A 16,876-nucleotide genomic window follows, 5' to 3' on the forward strand; every position below is an offset into this window, starting at 1 on the left:
CTAAGAGGTAGGGGTTGAACGACTTCTGATTTTTTTCTTTTTAAGTTGACTTATGTGATGAAAGTCAAGTCAAAGTTGACTAGTCGCTGATGACATGATAAACAAATAAGTCTGGAGCTGAGACTCAAACACCGTGTGCACAGCTATGGCATAGAACACAGCGCTGCCCCACATGGCTTTTGCTCATATAAAAGCTAATTTTAAGCACTTCTTTTGTCTTTGGGTCATTATATTTCTCACAGATTTCTGCTCGTTCTAAATCAGATATAGATAAAGTAGCACAGTAATGATTACATTTATATGAATGCATTAGTGAGATCGTATGCATGTGTGAATTAATTCTACATGGCAGCATCTCTTTAGTAGTAGTAGTGACTTTTGTGTGTCATTTTAACTGTTTGGAAACGGAACGTAAATGTGTAGCGCCCTCTATAGGACCGGCGACTAGTCGATGTCAAGCGACGTAAAGTGTAATGGCAGAGCACTGACGTGAACTAGTCGAATGGTCTGTGCAAGCTCTACTAAGAGGAAACAAATTTTGGATTTAGTACAGAACAGAACGATGTAAACTACATGGATGGATGATGTTAGATTAGATTGGACGTTATCAACTCTTTCTGACTACAAGCCCCCCCCAGTGTCTATGCCAACATGCAAAAGTTACATTTAGACGTATGGACACTTGTTCTGTGAATTAAAGATCACAATTCCAGATGTTTAAAGAGTTGAATGTTCTTCTTTTTATATTTTGGGAGTGGGATCGACAATGGATCTTGAGACAGGAATCAAACTTGGGTTGCCGCGAGTGCAGTATGTTGATGCGCTAATCACAAAGCTATTGGCGTCAAAGTTAGTTGTTTTTTTTAAATCATGAATTTACAAGCCTTCTGCTGTCACTTGTTATTTAATGGGTTTTTTTTTTATTACCTTTATTTTTATAGGACATTTTAGAGTTGACAGGAAGCGAAGTGGGCCAGAGAGGGTGCTGGGATCGGGAAAGGTCCTCAAACAGGAATTCAAACTCGGGATGCCAATAGCACAACGGTGCTTTATGTCGGCACACAGCCCATGAGGCTATTGGCACCGACTGGATAAGGATTTTTTTTTTTCCAAATATTTTTTGATCAATTTTTATGTGATAAAATATTTCAGAGTTTGGAATGACTAGAAAAAAAAAAGGTGTATAAAAATTAAGACTTTATTTACATGACTTATCTAGGTCTAAAAATCACACTTTTTAAATGAGATTCCCTCATAAAGGTTTTCCAAGACTGCAAAATCCTTGTCCCATTTCTGGACATCTGGTTATGTGGTTCCATGATAGAGGTGGTCAAAAAAAGCATGCCTTTGGCCATTTGGCCAATTCAGTTTATTACAAAAATTAAGAAAGCACAGGAAATGATGGGGGGAAAAAAAGGGTTCATTAAATTGTGGTTTATTTATTTCTAAAAAGGAATACTAATTTTAATAACAGGCCATTTTATTTTAAGCGGACTTCCAAAACGTGGCAAAAGTCAAGTTTCCTAGTGCAATGGTTTGAACTACATGCACTAACTAACTGCTAGGCTTCATCTATGACCAACAAAGCAGGCAGTGGGACTGTACCTGAGGTAGGCGTGAGAGGCGGCTTGCCATTGCTCTGTCCTGCAGGATTTGAAACTGGACTAGGAGTGTTTCTCTGCCAAAAGAAAACCACAGCCTGAGTAACTGCTAAAATGTTTGCAGAAAACACCCACAAGACTGCACATCATGACTTCCTCCCACACAGATCCATACCAATCTTTCAGCACGGTTCGGCAGCACCACGCTGGCCAGTGGGATGCTGACAGGAAGTTTGCTGGGATGCACAGTGCTGAGGGGGATGCTGATTGGTAGACTGGTTATGGTGTCGCCGGGGGCAGCTGGGCTCTTTTCCTTATCTGTGCTCTTGGGTGTGGTGGTCGCATGAATATCCGCTGAACTGGGTGAGGAGCAAGAATGTTTGAATCCCAGCGTTGGAGATGAAACGGCACCGGTGTCACCCCTGAAAAAAGCCGCAAGTGATCAGTGACCAATGAACAGAGACTTAGTCAACTAACCGTTAATTTTACTCACCAGTGGATGTTGCTTAGGGCTCTAAACTGATTGGCAGCCGAATCTTGGTTGAGGTGCCTGCGGAGGGCGATCTTAGCTGGAGAGAAACGGGTGTAGTCGGGCAGGGGTTGCCCTAGCTGCCTGGTTCTTGAGTCGGGGGTGGGCGGCACAATTTCGTGGTCAGGGGAAATAGGCAGGTAACGGGTGAGAAGCTTGTTTTTGCCCATTCCGCTGCCACTGCCCCTCTCGTAACCCGGCGAGGCCGTGCCATTGATGGACAGTTCTGGGCTGAGGCCGTTGAGCGCCACAGAAGCGTGTGGGGTGAGTTTGGGGGTGTCGGAATCCAGTGTGGGCCGGGGATCTGGACCAGGAAGGGCCTTTTGGTAGGGGGAGTCCTCACACGGGTTGTAAGACTTGAGCTGCAGGAGCTCCTGCTGCCTCTGGCTCTTCTCTAGTTCAACGATGCTGATCTGCAAATAAACACCAGGGGGAGCCGTTGATGTAGACACGGTCAACCCACACTGCTCATGATAAAAACAAATATATCCTTGCAGGAGCTAGTTCAGTTTTCTGTAAACAAGCTTTTGTCGGAACATTTACAAACAAGTCTATGACAAGAAAGATAAAAGCTAGAGAAATATTAATGCTGTCAAATGATTACTCGTGATTAAACTGCATACAAAAACAATTTAAGTTTTTGTTTGCATAATATATTGGCGTGTTCTGTGTATATTTATTATGTATATTAGTACACACGCATACAGTATATATATTTTGAAAATATTTACATGTATTAACATGTTTTTGTTTATATTTATCAAATTTATTATAAATCTATAAACAACATCTTTTTTCTGAAATACATACATTCATGTGTGTGTATTTATATATACATAATGTAAACAAAAACTGCGCTTAATTGCGATTAATCATTTGACAGCACTAAAATATATATTTAAATAAACAAATTACACATTTAACTATATAAAAATAGTTTGCTTATTATGGCTATTATTTTTATTACATAATTACATGTAAAATGATACACACATTTTGCTGGGATTTTAAATATTGATCATTTCAAAATAAAGATTTATAATTTATATGTAATTAACTATTAGTAGTATATTCATATCGTCAAAAGATCTTACTTTTTTTTTTTTTTTATAAGGCATAAATGTTTTAAGATAACAATTTATAAAATGTTAACATGCAAATATGATCTGTTGCTAGTAAGTTTTTTTTTTGTTTTTTTTTTATGACCCAAAGAACTGAAATCTTCTTGAATCTTAGTAACGAAAATGATTAACTCATAATACATTTAAATTGTAATCTTTTTTTTTCCCAGATGTTTAATTGGATATAAAATGGTACATACGCGTGCAAGCTGTCATAATTCATGTAAAACACGAGGGTTACAAAAACATCCTAGTGCATCGTTATGAGACCGAAATAGAGGGCAAACAGGAAAATTGCTAAAGACCAGAGAGGGAAAATGAGATCGTACCACGTTGCAGGCCAGGTTTGAACCAGTGAAACTTGCACGAGCACCAAAATCAGCATGCCACAGCACTAAAGAAGCAATGGCCTATTAGCTCTGAGCTGACTGAGAAACCTGTGCATGTGAGTACCTGGAGCTCCAGACAGTGGCGCTGTTTCTCCGAGATTTGTCTTCGCAGAGCTGCTTTCTCTTTCAACAGAGTCTCCAGACACAGAGATCCCCAGTCCAGCTTGAGCTCCTCACACCGAGCCTTCAGCTGACGAACACACAAACATACGAGCAATGGCCGTTCAGTTCCTCTTCTGCCAGAAAGCGTATCCTTCTGCTGCGCTGAGGCGGCTCACTCACCAGCACCAGGCTCTGATCGCGAAGCTCTGCCATGTCCTGCTCCAGCTGTTTGGTCTGCTCCCTCAGCTGCATGTTGTGGGCTGTGATCTCCTTCTGAGCTTGCACCAGGTCCTCCACGGTCACCGCCTTCACACCCAGCTGTGAGGGTTACATTTAGCATATCACCGATCTGAAAGTGACGACTAGGTAGACTGCTCACTAGGTTGTGAAAAGTCTTACCTCCTCCAGTTTGGACTGGAAAAGGTCTCTGATCCTCTCTTTATGAGCGTGACAAGTGTTGAGCAGCTGCTGGGCTTGACCCGACAGTTCTGTGTGTCTCAGCTGTGACAAGACATGGCGAGAGAAACGTTAAACGATAATGTTATGACAAAACCATAAAGTCCATGTCATTTCTAAGCCCACAAATTCACAAAACTGGGGAAAAAAGACTGCTAATAAGTTAAAAAATTAGAATATATTTGACATTTATGCTTAAATGTAAATCCACATATTCGCAATTAAAAGACATGATTTAAATGATTTATTTTCGCCTGTTCTTTTTATTAGCGTTTATAAAGAAAAACAAGTATAATTTTCATAATTTATAAATAACAAAAATATTTATATTTAAATATACAAATATTTAATGTATTAATATTTCTATTGTAGCATTGTTATTAAACAAATATTTTGAAAATATTTTGAATAAAATGCATGCCATTGTTTGTATTTAAAAAGTAAACTAACAAAATACAACATTTGTATAATAACATGTATTATACATTTAAATATCTTCTCACCAATTCATTTATTATTATTATTTCTACTATTATTTAAAATAATGTCATGGCAAAACCATAAAGTCCATATATTTTCGAGCTCACAAATTCACAAAAGTGGGGAAAAATACTGTTAATTAATAGGTTATAATAAAGAACATTCACAAATATTTTATTTTAAATTTGATATATATATATATATATATATATATATATATAAAATAATAATTTACACAGTAATTTATAAATAACAAAAATATGTTTTCCCATTAATTATTATTTATACAATCTAGTAGTATTGGTAAACAAATATTTTTCAATATTTTTACAAATTTATGGCATTTAAATTAAATATTTTTAAAAACAACATACAAAATTTTTGCAATCATTTATTGATTATACAATCAACATCTCATTAATTAAATTATTATTTATATTATTAAGCAAATAAAAAGTATAAATAACAATATTAGCATTAGGTATGTCATTTTATTTTATTTATTTTATTATTATTAATTATAATGGAGATTAATAATTAACACAGTTAAAATGGCAAATATAATTACGTATTACTTGATTAATTCTTTTATAATCCTGTTTTTATTCATTTGTTATTTTATAGTTATAAACTATAAAATACTATTTCATTAGTAATAAACACACACACACACACACACAGAAGACAGATTGACCTTTTCCTGCTCAAGGGCTTGCTGCAGGTTGGTCCGGTACTGGGGTGTCGTCATGTAGGCCATGAACTGCAGGTACTGGACTTTCACGTTATCTGCAGCGAGAGCAAGGATGGTTTACATCAACTGGGTGATTGACTTCGTAACTAGAGCAGATACCTGAGCATGTCTGTTTGACTGAAACGGATTGGCTCAGAACTTACCGAGCAGAGCCTGCAGGCCTGGTGGAGTGGGGCTCATGAGAAGCTGGCTGGATGTATAATGCTGCACTTTGGGAGGTAGCTGAAAGAATGGACTCTGAGGTGACCTGTATGCATCTGCGGATTAAAACAAACCACAATAGTCAAAGGTACTGTTGCTGATAAATGGCCATCAAAGGCGTGTCAGTTTTAGGTCAGTGTCTCACCCTGAGGGGGGGCCGCTGAGAGGGTCTTGGCATGCAGCAGATCAAGGGCGCTCTGGCTCTTCTTGTTCTTGCGCTCGGCTGCAGTGGCAGCGGCAGCTTTCTTAGGCCGTCCACGCTTCCTGTTGCTGAGCTTGCGGCCCCTGGGCAGCAGTTTGGCCCGGCGGGGTTTGGGTGACGGTTTCACTGGCACGAGCGAGTTTGAGCGCTCCTCCTCACCACCAGAGTCATGATGCGCCTGCTGCACAAGGTAAAGAGAATTTTCTATTAATACAAAAACATACTTTTGCAATGCATAAACGTAAAATACAGACATTTTTACATAAATAAAAGTGACTCCTGCAGGTCTACCTTGTGGTCCTTAAGCAGAAAATTAATTAATTAAAAACATTAATAATAATTTAAAATAAATATATTAATATGGAAATTTAGGTTTCAAATGAACAAATTGATAAACCTGAAATAAATGTCATTGCTGTAGGTCTACATAGTGTTCCTTGTGCAGAAAATTAATATATAGAAAATGTAAAACTTAAAATATATAAATAAAATAGATTCATAAATCTTTTAAATAGATAAACAGTATTTTGTTTTATTTTTATATTTAAAATACATACAATTAAAATACAATTTAATTCGGAAAGTAATTAAACAAAATAATTTGAAATAATATTAATATAAAAAAATTAATTCTAAATAAATATAGAATTAGGTAAATAAAATGTTTATGAATAAATACACTTAAAATGAATGTATAAATGTATTTCTGAATTAAAAATATTCGTATAACACAAAATTACAATACATAATATAATTAGAAATGTAATTAAACAATTATAATTGAAAATAAATTAATTTATAATAAATATATATATTTTTAATATATGTCAAATTATGTTAATTGAAAAGTTAAATTGAACAAATTAATTTATAAATATATATTTATTTAAAATGCATGTATATAAAGATACATTTGAAAAAAAGAAATGTATAAATATTTTTATTTGTGTGTGTGTAAATGACTAAAATGCATTAATTTAAATAAATAAAGGAGTAACTCCTGTAGTTCTACCTTGTTCTCCTTGGGCTTGGTCGGGGTGGTGGTGTTGCTCTTATTCTCCTTACTGTCCTTCTGCTGGCGCCTTCTGGCCGCCTCCTGCTCCTCCTGGAACCAAAAACAAGCCGCAAGTGTTGTGGGAAGAGATCTAGCTTGATATTTTGTCCAAAAACCCATAAACAACATGAGAACCAAACAAGTCTTACCCTGAGTTTAGGATTTTTGAGACAAGAAAAATAGTTTTCAAGCTGCAAAAAAACAACAACAACCACCACCTTTGGTTAGATATCAGTTCATGTAATGCTCACAAAGCCACATTCATCAACATTTGCCTAACAAATACGGCTAATGCACATAAGAGAGCCATTGTACACCAAGAGGAACAACGCAACCCATGTGACTCAAATGAAAGGGCACTTACTATGGTGCGGTCTATCGTATGCAGATAGTACGACACTGGCTTCCCCGTCCACGAAACCGATCCCCTCAGTGGGGACAGCTCAACTACTCTCATTATTGTGCCAATATCTAAAAATAAATAATAAAAAAATGCAATAAAGACCATTAAACATTGGAAAAGTGCGGTCATAGTTACATTGCGCTGCATCTATAAGGCTGGGAATTTCCTACGCAGATTTTTAACGCGAATTTGCGACGTTGGCTAACAGAAGGCTGCTCGGTTTAAATTCTGTGTGAGTGGTGCTTCATACATTACTACAGGATTGACACTGTAAACTGTTTGTTGCTAAATTTTTGCAAATTAGTGAAATTTCGCATGAAAAAACGTTAACACATGTTGCGTTAAGACATACGACCAACTTTTCCTCACTCCCGATCGTGGAGATTCCTATCAGAATGACTGGATTTAACCTGTGAAATTTCGCCAAACAACGTTAACTGTGTCCGCATCTTTACCATTATCATGGTACTGAAATAATACATCTTTAAAGTTAAATGGCAGTTATTGTATATAGTACCATCTTTTGTGAGAGAAGTTTTATACTTACCACTCAAGTTTCGACTGTTTATTCTGAAGTTTAGAGGTGCAAAAGGTTTTGAGGATACAATTTTTCCACCTACAAGAGACAAAATGGAGTAAAAACACTCCCAAGTAACAGAGGGGCGAAAACCGAAACGCATATCACCCCCTCAACATCTGCAGATCAATGTGAACCAAAAAACAAGCCCGACCGGGGTCAAAGGTCAAGAATGACATGTTGACACAGGTGCCTTTGAGCTACACTGACACAGACCCCCTTTCTTTTTTAAATGTTAGCAGCCAAGTGCTATTGACTTCATGGTAAGGGTGCACAAAATGGTCAAATGTGACTAACAGTGTGATTTGAACTGATCGAAAACATTCTACACAAATAGAATTACACAATCTCTCAATTATTTCAATGTGCCTACTCGACTGTGAAGACGCACTTATTATTTAGTCATCTTTTTGAAATCACGTGACACCGCTCACCTTCCTTCATGTTGGCGAATCGTTCCTTCAGCTGGTGGTCCACCTCAGGACCAAAGGCAAAGTTATTCACAAAAATAACACTGTAAAAAAGCACATCAGACTATAGACTTAAACAAGACGAATAAACAACAAGCAAACGGTTAAAGAAATTATAACAATAAAAAAAACCTCACGAATCTGAAAAATGTTAACTAGTCTGTATGTGATCATACCTTGTGTTGGCTATTCGTTCCTTCCATTCCTCCGAAAGAAAATCTCCCCTCTCCAGCTGCCGGACAAGACCAAACAACATCAGTATATATAGACTTCATCCCTTCAGTCACAATAATGAAGCAATTAGGGCTGCAACAACTAATCGATTTTTATCGATAATGAAAATCATCGACAATGATTCTCATGATCGATTAGTCTGGTCTGCCCACAGTGCAGCTGCAGCCGGTTGCATCAAGCTACAGCATTGAATAACGCCTTTCTATGGACAAAATGCATCTACAAATATTGGAGGAAACAGAATGAGCTCTTGCAGGATAAGTACGTGATCCAAAGCTGCCCAAAACATGAGCAATCTTTATTTTAAGCTATAAGCTGATGCATTCGTGCTTTTACAGATGCTTGTGTGTGTCCTCTGCACAAAAAAGGTTTAGTCAACGGTCATATCCTTATCTGTAAATGTCACAAATTCATGCAAGCCTTTCCATTTTTGCTTAAAGGCCCGCCCTGACAGTCTGCGTTAAGTTGAAATATTTACTGAAAGAGCGCGGTGGGCGCGCTTTAAACAGACAGAACACGATGACAAATATCTGTTGTTTAACATTTATATTTAGGTTTAAAGTCAACATGCAGTGCGAGTAATTTCTGAGAGTAGGAACTGTGACGGGACAGCAGCGTGTAATTGTCCGAATATAAATATCAGACACTTTTTCAGGATAAAGAAAAGATGAGACTGAATGTGAACTAGGCGCACGCGACGCGTCTTTATTATTTTTATTGTTTTAATTTTTGATCTAGAAATTTAAACTATGTAGCCCACAGTGATTTATGTAAGGTTTTCAACAAATTTTTTAAGGTTTTGTGCCACTTCTGCTATTAACTAACAATATTGGTAATTACCAAAATAATTTTTAGCTTTCTACATTGGTTAGAGCGTAAGCTTTTTAGTAACAGTAGTAAGCAATTTTTAATGCTAGAATATAATTATTGCTGTTATCTGTGAAAGGCAGAAAAAGTGCGCTATAGTGTTTATTCAGATACCCAATTAGTCAGAAAGTACATAAACAATACCAGAAAGCATGCGAGCGGTTATCAGAGGCAAAAAATAAATACTATTTAGTTGTTTTAGTTGGTTTACAATAACATTTTTAGAATTTTTTTTTTTGACAGATTGCTAATATTTGTCTTTTGTCTTATGAAAGGTGGTCTAATAAATCGTTACGCACTGTATGTTTTCAAAGCATTCAGTCGGCACATTTGTTTTAAGGACATTGGGCAGAATGTGGAATAGTGCGTTTTAATCGATTAATCGGAAAAAATAATCGGCCAACTAATAGATTATCATAATAATCGTAAGTTGCAGCCCTAGAAGTAATAACATCTGTTTTATTAACCAAACACACACTTACCGTGTACTCGCCATGTTTTTTGCCATACCACTTCATCCATCTCTTAAACTCCCTGTCCATTGACTGGAAACACATTCAGACATAAATACCAGTGCCGAACATACACTTTGAGGCAGACATAAGAAATCCGAGTGTTTAATGTTTCACCTCTGCATAGGTTGCTGGAGTGTCTGCTTTCTCCACGCCGTAGTAGTGTTTACAGTTGGTGGCTGCAGCGACTTGCAGGACTACCTGACCAACTCCTGCAAATCAAGCAAAGACAACACTGTAGGTCACATATTAAATGAGCTTTCAATCTTAAACTGGTAATCAAGATCTGTTGCATTTTTTTGTTTTGACTTTCAATGTTAAACTTTTACTTTATACCAATTATGGTAGTGAATTTGCCTTCGCATCTTTCAGTTTACATTTGTGCTTTCCAAATTGCTGTGGTGTTTTATTGTAAATTCACTCTTAAACTGCTAGTAAAGATCCGTTTATATCAGTTGTGGTCATGAATTTCGAGTTTTCCAAAGAGCTGTGCATTTTTGATGAACTTTCAATCTTAAATCAACAATCACGACTCGTTTATACCAATCAAGTTAGCCAATTTTGTAGTGATGTGTCGTTCGTGAACGAATCGTTCTTTTTGAACGAATCTTTTAGGTGAACGAATCGTTCTCGTTCACGTAATCCACTGACTCATATTTCTCGTTCAGTGAAGTTCCTCCCTCCACAGCAGCGCGGCGCTATAAGCAGCGCATGCGCAGCTCAGTGAACCGGGTAACAACTGTTTCATCCTGTCAAAGAATTACTCAACCTCGAGCCAATAGCCTTCGAGTATGAGATGTGACAGAGTATTTGATTTGTTGAATGTAGTGAACGAATACGCCCTTCAATGAACGAGTTTCATATGAGTCTGAACTAGATCTAGAGATCTTATCGTTCGTGAACTAAATGACTGAACCGGTACCAATGTCGTTCGTGAAAGAGTTGAATGAGCTGATACATATCGTTTGTGAATGAAACGACTGAACTGGCACACATGTCGTTCGTGCACGAGTTGAATGATACATCTCGTTCGTGAATGAAATGACTGACCTGATGGTCAGGGTATATTCTGGCAAACCGTTTACCAATCACGTTTCTCAATCGGCAAAGCACATGTCGTTCGTGCACGAGTTGAATGATTTAGTAAATCTCGTTCGTGAATGAAATGACTGAACTGGCACACGTCATTCGTGAACGAGCTGAATGAACGGATACAAGTCGTTCGTGAATGAAATGAACTGGTACATAGCTTATCTCGTTCGTGAACGAAATGAATGAGAGTAAACCGGGTCAGTCTGCCATTTAGCATGTCAATCTCGCAAAAATGCAAAGCGCAGTTATAGGTACTGTATTGTGCACATACGCTTGTTTGTATATTTAGCAACTCCACGTTTAATCCACGATTGATGAATGTGAATATATAATATACAAACTGTCTGACCAAACAATTAAAATGCTATTTAGGCAAGAAAACCTTGTGCACAACTGAACATCTGAACAACTTAATTAGACTTTATATATTGAATGCGATTATACACACATTTTAATAAAGCCAGATCAGTTTTTGTAACAAGTGAATACGTTCGTTGACTTAAGACATAACAACATAATACACTTTTTTTTGCCATCTGCTGGCTTATTTTGTGTAATACGAAGAAATGGTCACTGAACGAATCAGTGAACGATTCTGAACGAATCATTTTGGTGAACGAACTGAAAATGAACGAATCACTAGAAAGAATCATAATTTCCACCACTACAATTTTGGACTAAGTCTTGAACTGCTAATCAAGACCAATTATGGTAGCTAAATTGCAGTGTTTTTCAATTCACTGTTGAGTTTTCTGATTTGTGAATTTAATTTGCACTGCTGGGCCACCACAGAATAGGCCTTCAATAACAGATGTTACTAACCACTGCCCAGATCCACGAAGGTGTCGTCTTCCATCATCTCCATCTCATCGATGATCTGAGCCACCAGGTCGAAGGAGGTCTCTCCGTACACCTCGGGAGAGAATGGCTCGTAGTTGTTGAGTTTCTCTGGGTCGGTGACGGAGTGGTTGTAGACCTGCTGCAGGATGTGACGCAGCAGGCCGTTGGAAGGCCGCTTGTTGAGTTTCATGGGTTGGGTTGTCCCTTTCCACTGCAACACACAAACACAGATTTTTACACATTTAAAAATGTTTTATTTTGACTTTTTTTTCGCAAAACAAGATGACATACCAGTTGGTGAATGCTGTCAATGGCTCTGTTGTACTTATCACATAGTCTCTGCATACTCTCAAAGCTGAAAAAAAAACATACAAAAACCTGTTATCATTATCTTAAAAGAAATCTTATCATCTCATAATAAACCACGAGGCTGTGCTATCTAATATATTTAAAATGACGTGGAAATAAGTTTAATAATGGGGAAGTCGTGGCCTTAGTGGTTAGAGAGTTTGACTCCTAACCCTAGGGTTGTGGGTTCGAATCCCGGGCCGGCAATACCACGACTTAGGTGCCCTTGAGCAAGGCACTGGACCCCCAACTGCTCCCCGGGCGCCGCAGCATAAATGGCTGTCCACTGTTCACAGTGTGTGTGTGTGTGTGTGTGTGTGTGTGTGTGTGTACTTTGGATGGGTTAAATGCAGAGCACGAGTTCTGGTTATGGGTCACCATACTTGGCAGCAATCATATTACAACTAATAAATTGATGCATGATATTTCAGTTAAACTTTCTAAATTAACAATTAAGAGAGTAATTAGTACAAGTATTTAATTTGTTATATTTTATGAAGCTTTTTTCATTTCATATCTTTCACAAAACTTGTATTGAATTGTTTCATTAGCATGTACAAATGCTGTTTTTAATAATATTAATTAATACTTTAAATAAAAACAATAATTATTAAATACTAACAACAAATAGTATTAATAACAATTAAATAATAATTATAAATAGATTTAATATAATAAAAAATAGTATTATTATTAAGACTTTTTAGGCGTCATTTTCCAATGATACCTTATCCACCCAATCTTGACGGTTTCCTCACCTCTTGGTGTCATAGTCGATAAGAACATAGTTCTCCATGGCCAGCTTAAGATCTGGGATTTCTTCACAAACCCAGCTGGAGAAAGAGAAGAGTCATGTTTTAATTATGCACATAAAACTTGCAGAGCTGACAAACATAACGGCAAAATCAAACCAATGGACTTACCGAATAGTTTCGATTATTTCATGTGCAGCATCATGGTGTTTATCCTGTGGAGATGAAAGAAAGTCCAAATTTTATGTTTTACTTACTCGGCAGACTACTCATTCTGCGTGTGGCATGTAGTTATCCATCTACAAGAAACAAGCTTCTACAACTACAACAGAATCTTGACCTTTCCAGTTTGGGACGGGTCACAGATCACAACTGTAGCACATTCTTGCACACGCAGCAACGAGTGAGGAAAAACAAGTTCACTGGGCACACATGGCTGGATTGATAAATGCATTATGTCACTATAAGCTGACACGGATCCTGTGTGTTACAGTACATGAATGCACAGCTTAATTTACAGCATTTTAGCATAAATGTTGTGCGTGCAAAAGAAAATCGACCCCATTTACAAATCACAAGTATTAAGTAGGGAGTCACAATAAAAAGAAATAGGAGACAATTATAACAATTTATTCAGCAATTCTACCCCAAAAGGTGATCAGCACTGTTTACTTTCAGAATGCGCGCTGTCTACTGAACGCCAGTAGACCCTCCAAAATGGCAGAAGACAGTAACTTTTTTTTTTTTTTTTTTATTGTTTTCTTTGCACACAAAAGGTATTTTTGTAACTTCGTGAAATTACGGTTCAACCTCTGATGTCACATGGACTATTTTACTGATGTCAGAGAGAGGGTCAAAATATCTTAATTTGTGTTCCGAAGATGAACGTAGGGTTTGTAACGACATGGGAGTTATTAATGAGAGAATCTTCATTTCTGGGTAAACTATCCCTTTAAGATCATGTATTTTAGCTCCTATTTATATATTATTTTATTTCAACTTGTCAATTACCAAACGTATTATGTTAAAAGTTAACAAGGATATTATATTTCAGTTTTAGTAACGTTTAATTTAGCAACGTTTCTTTTCTTTTATATATATATATATATATTTATTTTTGGTGTGTTATGCCTTTATTTAGTTAGAACAGTAGGTGGATAGGAAGTGAAGTGGGAGAGGGAGAGAGAGAGAGAGAGAGAGAGAGAGGGGGGGGGGGGGGGGGGTCAGGAAATGTCTGCGAGACAGGACTTAAACTTGCGACGCCCGAAGCGAAACACCCCACAAGGCCATCAGCAAGATTTCTCATTTATATATTTTTTTTTACATTTTAACTATTAAAACGGTTACTTTACAAATAAAAAATCCTGAGAACCACCACACATGACTGTGCTGCACTTAAAAAGATGTAACTGGCCCTTTAAGAGCTCTGAGGTCAATATGAATAATTATCAAGGCTAATTAATCCCGGATTGTGTCCAACGTATGGACGGGACCCCGTCGATCTCGCTCTAGCCTGCCGCTGGAGCTCTGCTGCTGCCTGACCCAGTGACCCACTTTCCGTCAACAGAGTCCTGAGAAGCCCTCATCCTGCCTGAGTGTGCCGCTGCTGGGCTCCTCTGCCTCGCAAAGCTCCTCCTAGCCGTTTTCCCGCTCAGCTGCACGTACGGCGCGTCTCGTGCTCTTCTGCCCACCCCTGCAGATCCGAGGCAGTGTCACAGGACTGGGAAATAATGCAGCCGTAGTCTGAAGCCAAACAAGGGCACTTATTTAAAGCAGGGATGTGGCATTATTTCAATACTGCGTTAAATGCAAACGCTAAGACAGATGGCAGAGTGTGTACGTGCACAAGCAGAGAGGAGGGGCGCAGGACGCGTGTACGGGGTGTTACGGCGCACAGCAACACCAGCGCCACAGCTAAAAATATCCATAGGAAAGGAGGGGAGGATGACAGAGAGCAAAAAATAAAGCACGACAGCCCTCGGTCACGAGCAGGCTTGACTCACGAGGGCAAAAATGGGCTCTTCGTCCAGCTCACACAGCCCTGACGTGACTCACGGAGGGAGGTGGAGGAAAAAAATAACTTAAAATCACGCCTCGTGAACACTCATCTGCACTGCACAACTGTTTGTTTTGGCCGGGGTGGCAAGACGCCACACCTTTGTGTCATAATGGGCTTAGCCGGGTCGTAACATTCGAACTGTGAGGGGTGTTCGATTGTAATTCCTCATACCCTGAATGAATCATTTTGTTGCCAGGTTTAAGGAATTGACACTTTCATGTGGAAGCAATTAAAAACCAGTTGCCAGATATGGGATGTAAATTTGGCCGGATATGTAGGTTATAGGAGCGTAAGGAAGACAGAAAACACTGAAGCTCAGTGTTGGATAAAAACCCTCTCCTTCCTCCCGCCCCAGGTGAGTGGGACGCTTTTGTTCAGAGCACAATGTGAAGCCATGAGGCTAGTGGACAAGGAGCCGGCAACAGCGGGAGAGGAAAATAAAAAAAAAAAACACTCAGTTGAGTCTCTGAAAAACAAGATTTGAATGAATGGAGGGCTTTTGGTCCCTTGTAAAACACACCGTAACCTCGAATAAAAGCAAGAAATATTTAAAAAGCAGGGAGAGGAAAACACAGCACTTCAGTTTCTCACCTTCCCTGTTTTTTTATTTTTCCCCACGTCTGGGGTGTTTGAAGAGTTAATTCGCTCACGAATGAGGACTTTGGCATCATTTATTTACTTGTGTAATGTTTCCAATCTGTATGACAATCTTTATTTGTCATGAGCAGCACAAAAGGAGAGGTTTTGTAGAACGCACACGCTGCTCTTTTCCATACAATGAAATCAATGTGAATGGAGACTAGGGTAGGGTATCCACAAGCTCATTCATATATATATATATATATATATATATATATATATATATATATATATATATATATATATATATATATATATATATATATATATATATATATATATATATATATATATACACACACACACACACACACACACACATATACATATATGATTCACAAAAAAAGAATCCGCTCAAGAGAATCATTTGTTAGTGAATCAGACTACACTGATAGTGTTGTATATTTTGGATTCACTAAAAATAACTGGCTCATAAGAGTCAAAAAACAAAACAAAAAAAACACCCCCAGAGCATCTCCTTTCACTTTCTGTACACAAAAGCAGCAGCGTGAACATTCTGTCAAACATCTCTTTTGGTTATCCTCAGAAGAAAGCTAGTCATATTGGCTTGGAACAACATAAAGGTGACCAAATGACCTTATCCTGTAAGGGAAGTCTACATCAGCAGTGCATGTGGATAACCACCGCCCAGACTCCCTAATTTACACAATCCGCCCCTCCCTAAACAAAAATTTGCAAGGCACGTCCACAGCTCTCCAAACACAGGCGCTCTGTAACTCTGTTTACCCAACAGCAGGTCAGAAATATGGCTCTCAGTAGGTGGGGCATCCATCCCTTATCAGCCGATGTCAAAGACGGAAGTCATCGGAGGCCAAGCGAGACAGTAAAGCGGCTGAGGTCACGACTACTACACTACAAGCCGAGTGACTCAAATGAAAGCGAGAGGAGTTTTCAGTGATGCAGCAGCTCTGAAAATAACCTACGCTTCTGAGAAAGCCGCATTCTCGGTTTGTGTGAAAAGAGCATGAATCGTAGTATATTAAAAATCGGGAGGGACAAATGAGACAGCCGTTTCTGTGGAAACCACAGGCTTTGATCTGCACCCCCCCCCCCAAAATTTCCGTCTACGACCGAAACAGCGGTGGCAACTTTGGTGGTGTGAGAAATGTGAACTTTCAGATGACGCGGAGACTTTCCGAACACTTTCTCGTAATAAAATATTAAAATAAATATCCC

The 16,876-nt window shown here is 38.2% G+C and overlaps 1 protein-coding gene across 3 annotated transcripts in view; it reads right to left on the bottom strand.

The window, feature by feature from the left end:
- The window catches only part of dot1l (DOT1-like histone H3K79 methyltransferase), a 28,962-nt gene that overhangs the window by 9,214 nt on the left and 2,872 nt on the right, over nucleotides 1–16,876 (bottom strand). For all 3 annotated transcript variants that reach the window (XM_052589630.1, XM_052589632.1, XM_052589631.1), the window contains 21 exons: nucleotides 13,153–13,196; nucleotides 12,988–13,062; nucleotides 12,173–12,236; nucleotides 11,864–12,092; nucleotides 10,067–10,161; nucleotides 9,920–9,982; nucleotides 8,513–8,568; nucleotides 8,301–8,380; nucleotides 7,837–7,905; nucleotides 7,251–7,357; nucleotides 7,036–7,077; nucleotides 6,845–6,937; nucleotides 5,776–6,013; nucleotides 5,573–5,686; nucleotides 5,373–5,464; nucleotides 4,142–4,243; nucleotides 3,923–4,060; nucleotides 3,705–3,830; nucleotides 2,095–2,543; nucleotides 1,777–2,023; nucleotides 1,606–1,678 (listed from right to left, as the gene is read on the bottom strand). In XM_052589630.1, coding sequence (XP_052445590.1) covers nucleotides 1,606–1,678; nucleotides 1,777–2,023; nucleotides 2,095–2,543; nucleotides 3,705–3,830; nucleotides 3,923–4,060; nucleotides 4,142–4,243; nucleotides 5,373–5,464; nucleotides 5,573–5,686; nucleotides 5,776–6,013; nucleotides 6,845–6,937; nucleotides 7,036–7,077; nucleotides 7,251–7,357; nucleotides 7,837–7,905; nucleotides 8,301–8,380; nucleotides 8,513–8,568; nucleotides 9,920–9,982; nucleotides 10,067–10,161; nucleotides 11,864–12,092; nucleotides 12,173–12,236; nucleotides 12,988–13,062; nucleotides 13,153–13,196 — 2,596 coding nt within the window. The remainder of the gene's footprint in view (nucleotides 1–1,605; nucleotides 1,679–1,776; nucleotides 2,024–2,094; nucleotides 2,544–3,704; nucleotides 3,831–3,922; nucleotides 4,061–4,141; nucleotides 4,244–5,372; nucleotides 5,465–5,572; nucleotides 5,687–5,775; nucleotides 6,014–6,844; nucleotides 6,938–7,035; nucleotides 7,078–7,250; nucleotides 7,358–7,836; nucleotides 7,906–8,300; nucleotides 8,381–8,512; nucleotides 8,569–9,919; nucleotides 9,983–10,066; nucleotides 10,162–11,863; nucleotides 12,093–12,172; nucleotides 12,237–12,987; nucleotides 13,063–13,152; nucleotides 13,197–16,876) is intronic.

The sequence above is a fragment of the Carassius gibelio genome, chromosome B22, assembly GCF_023724105.1.
Source record: "Carassius gibelio isolate Cgi1373 ecotype wild population from Czech Republic chromosome B22, carGib1.2-hapl.c, whole genome shotgun sequence".
Taxonomy (NCBI): Eukaryota; Metazoa; Chordata; class Actinopteri; order Cypriniformes; family Cyprinidae; genus Carassius; species Carassius gibelio.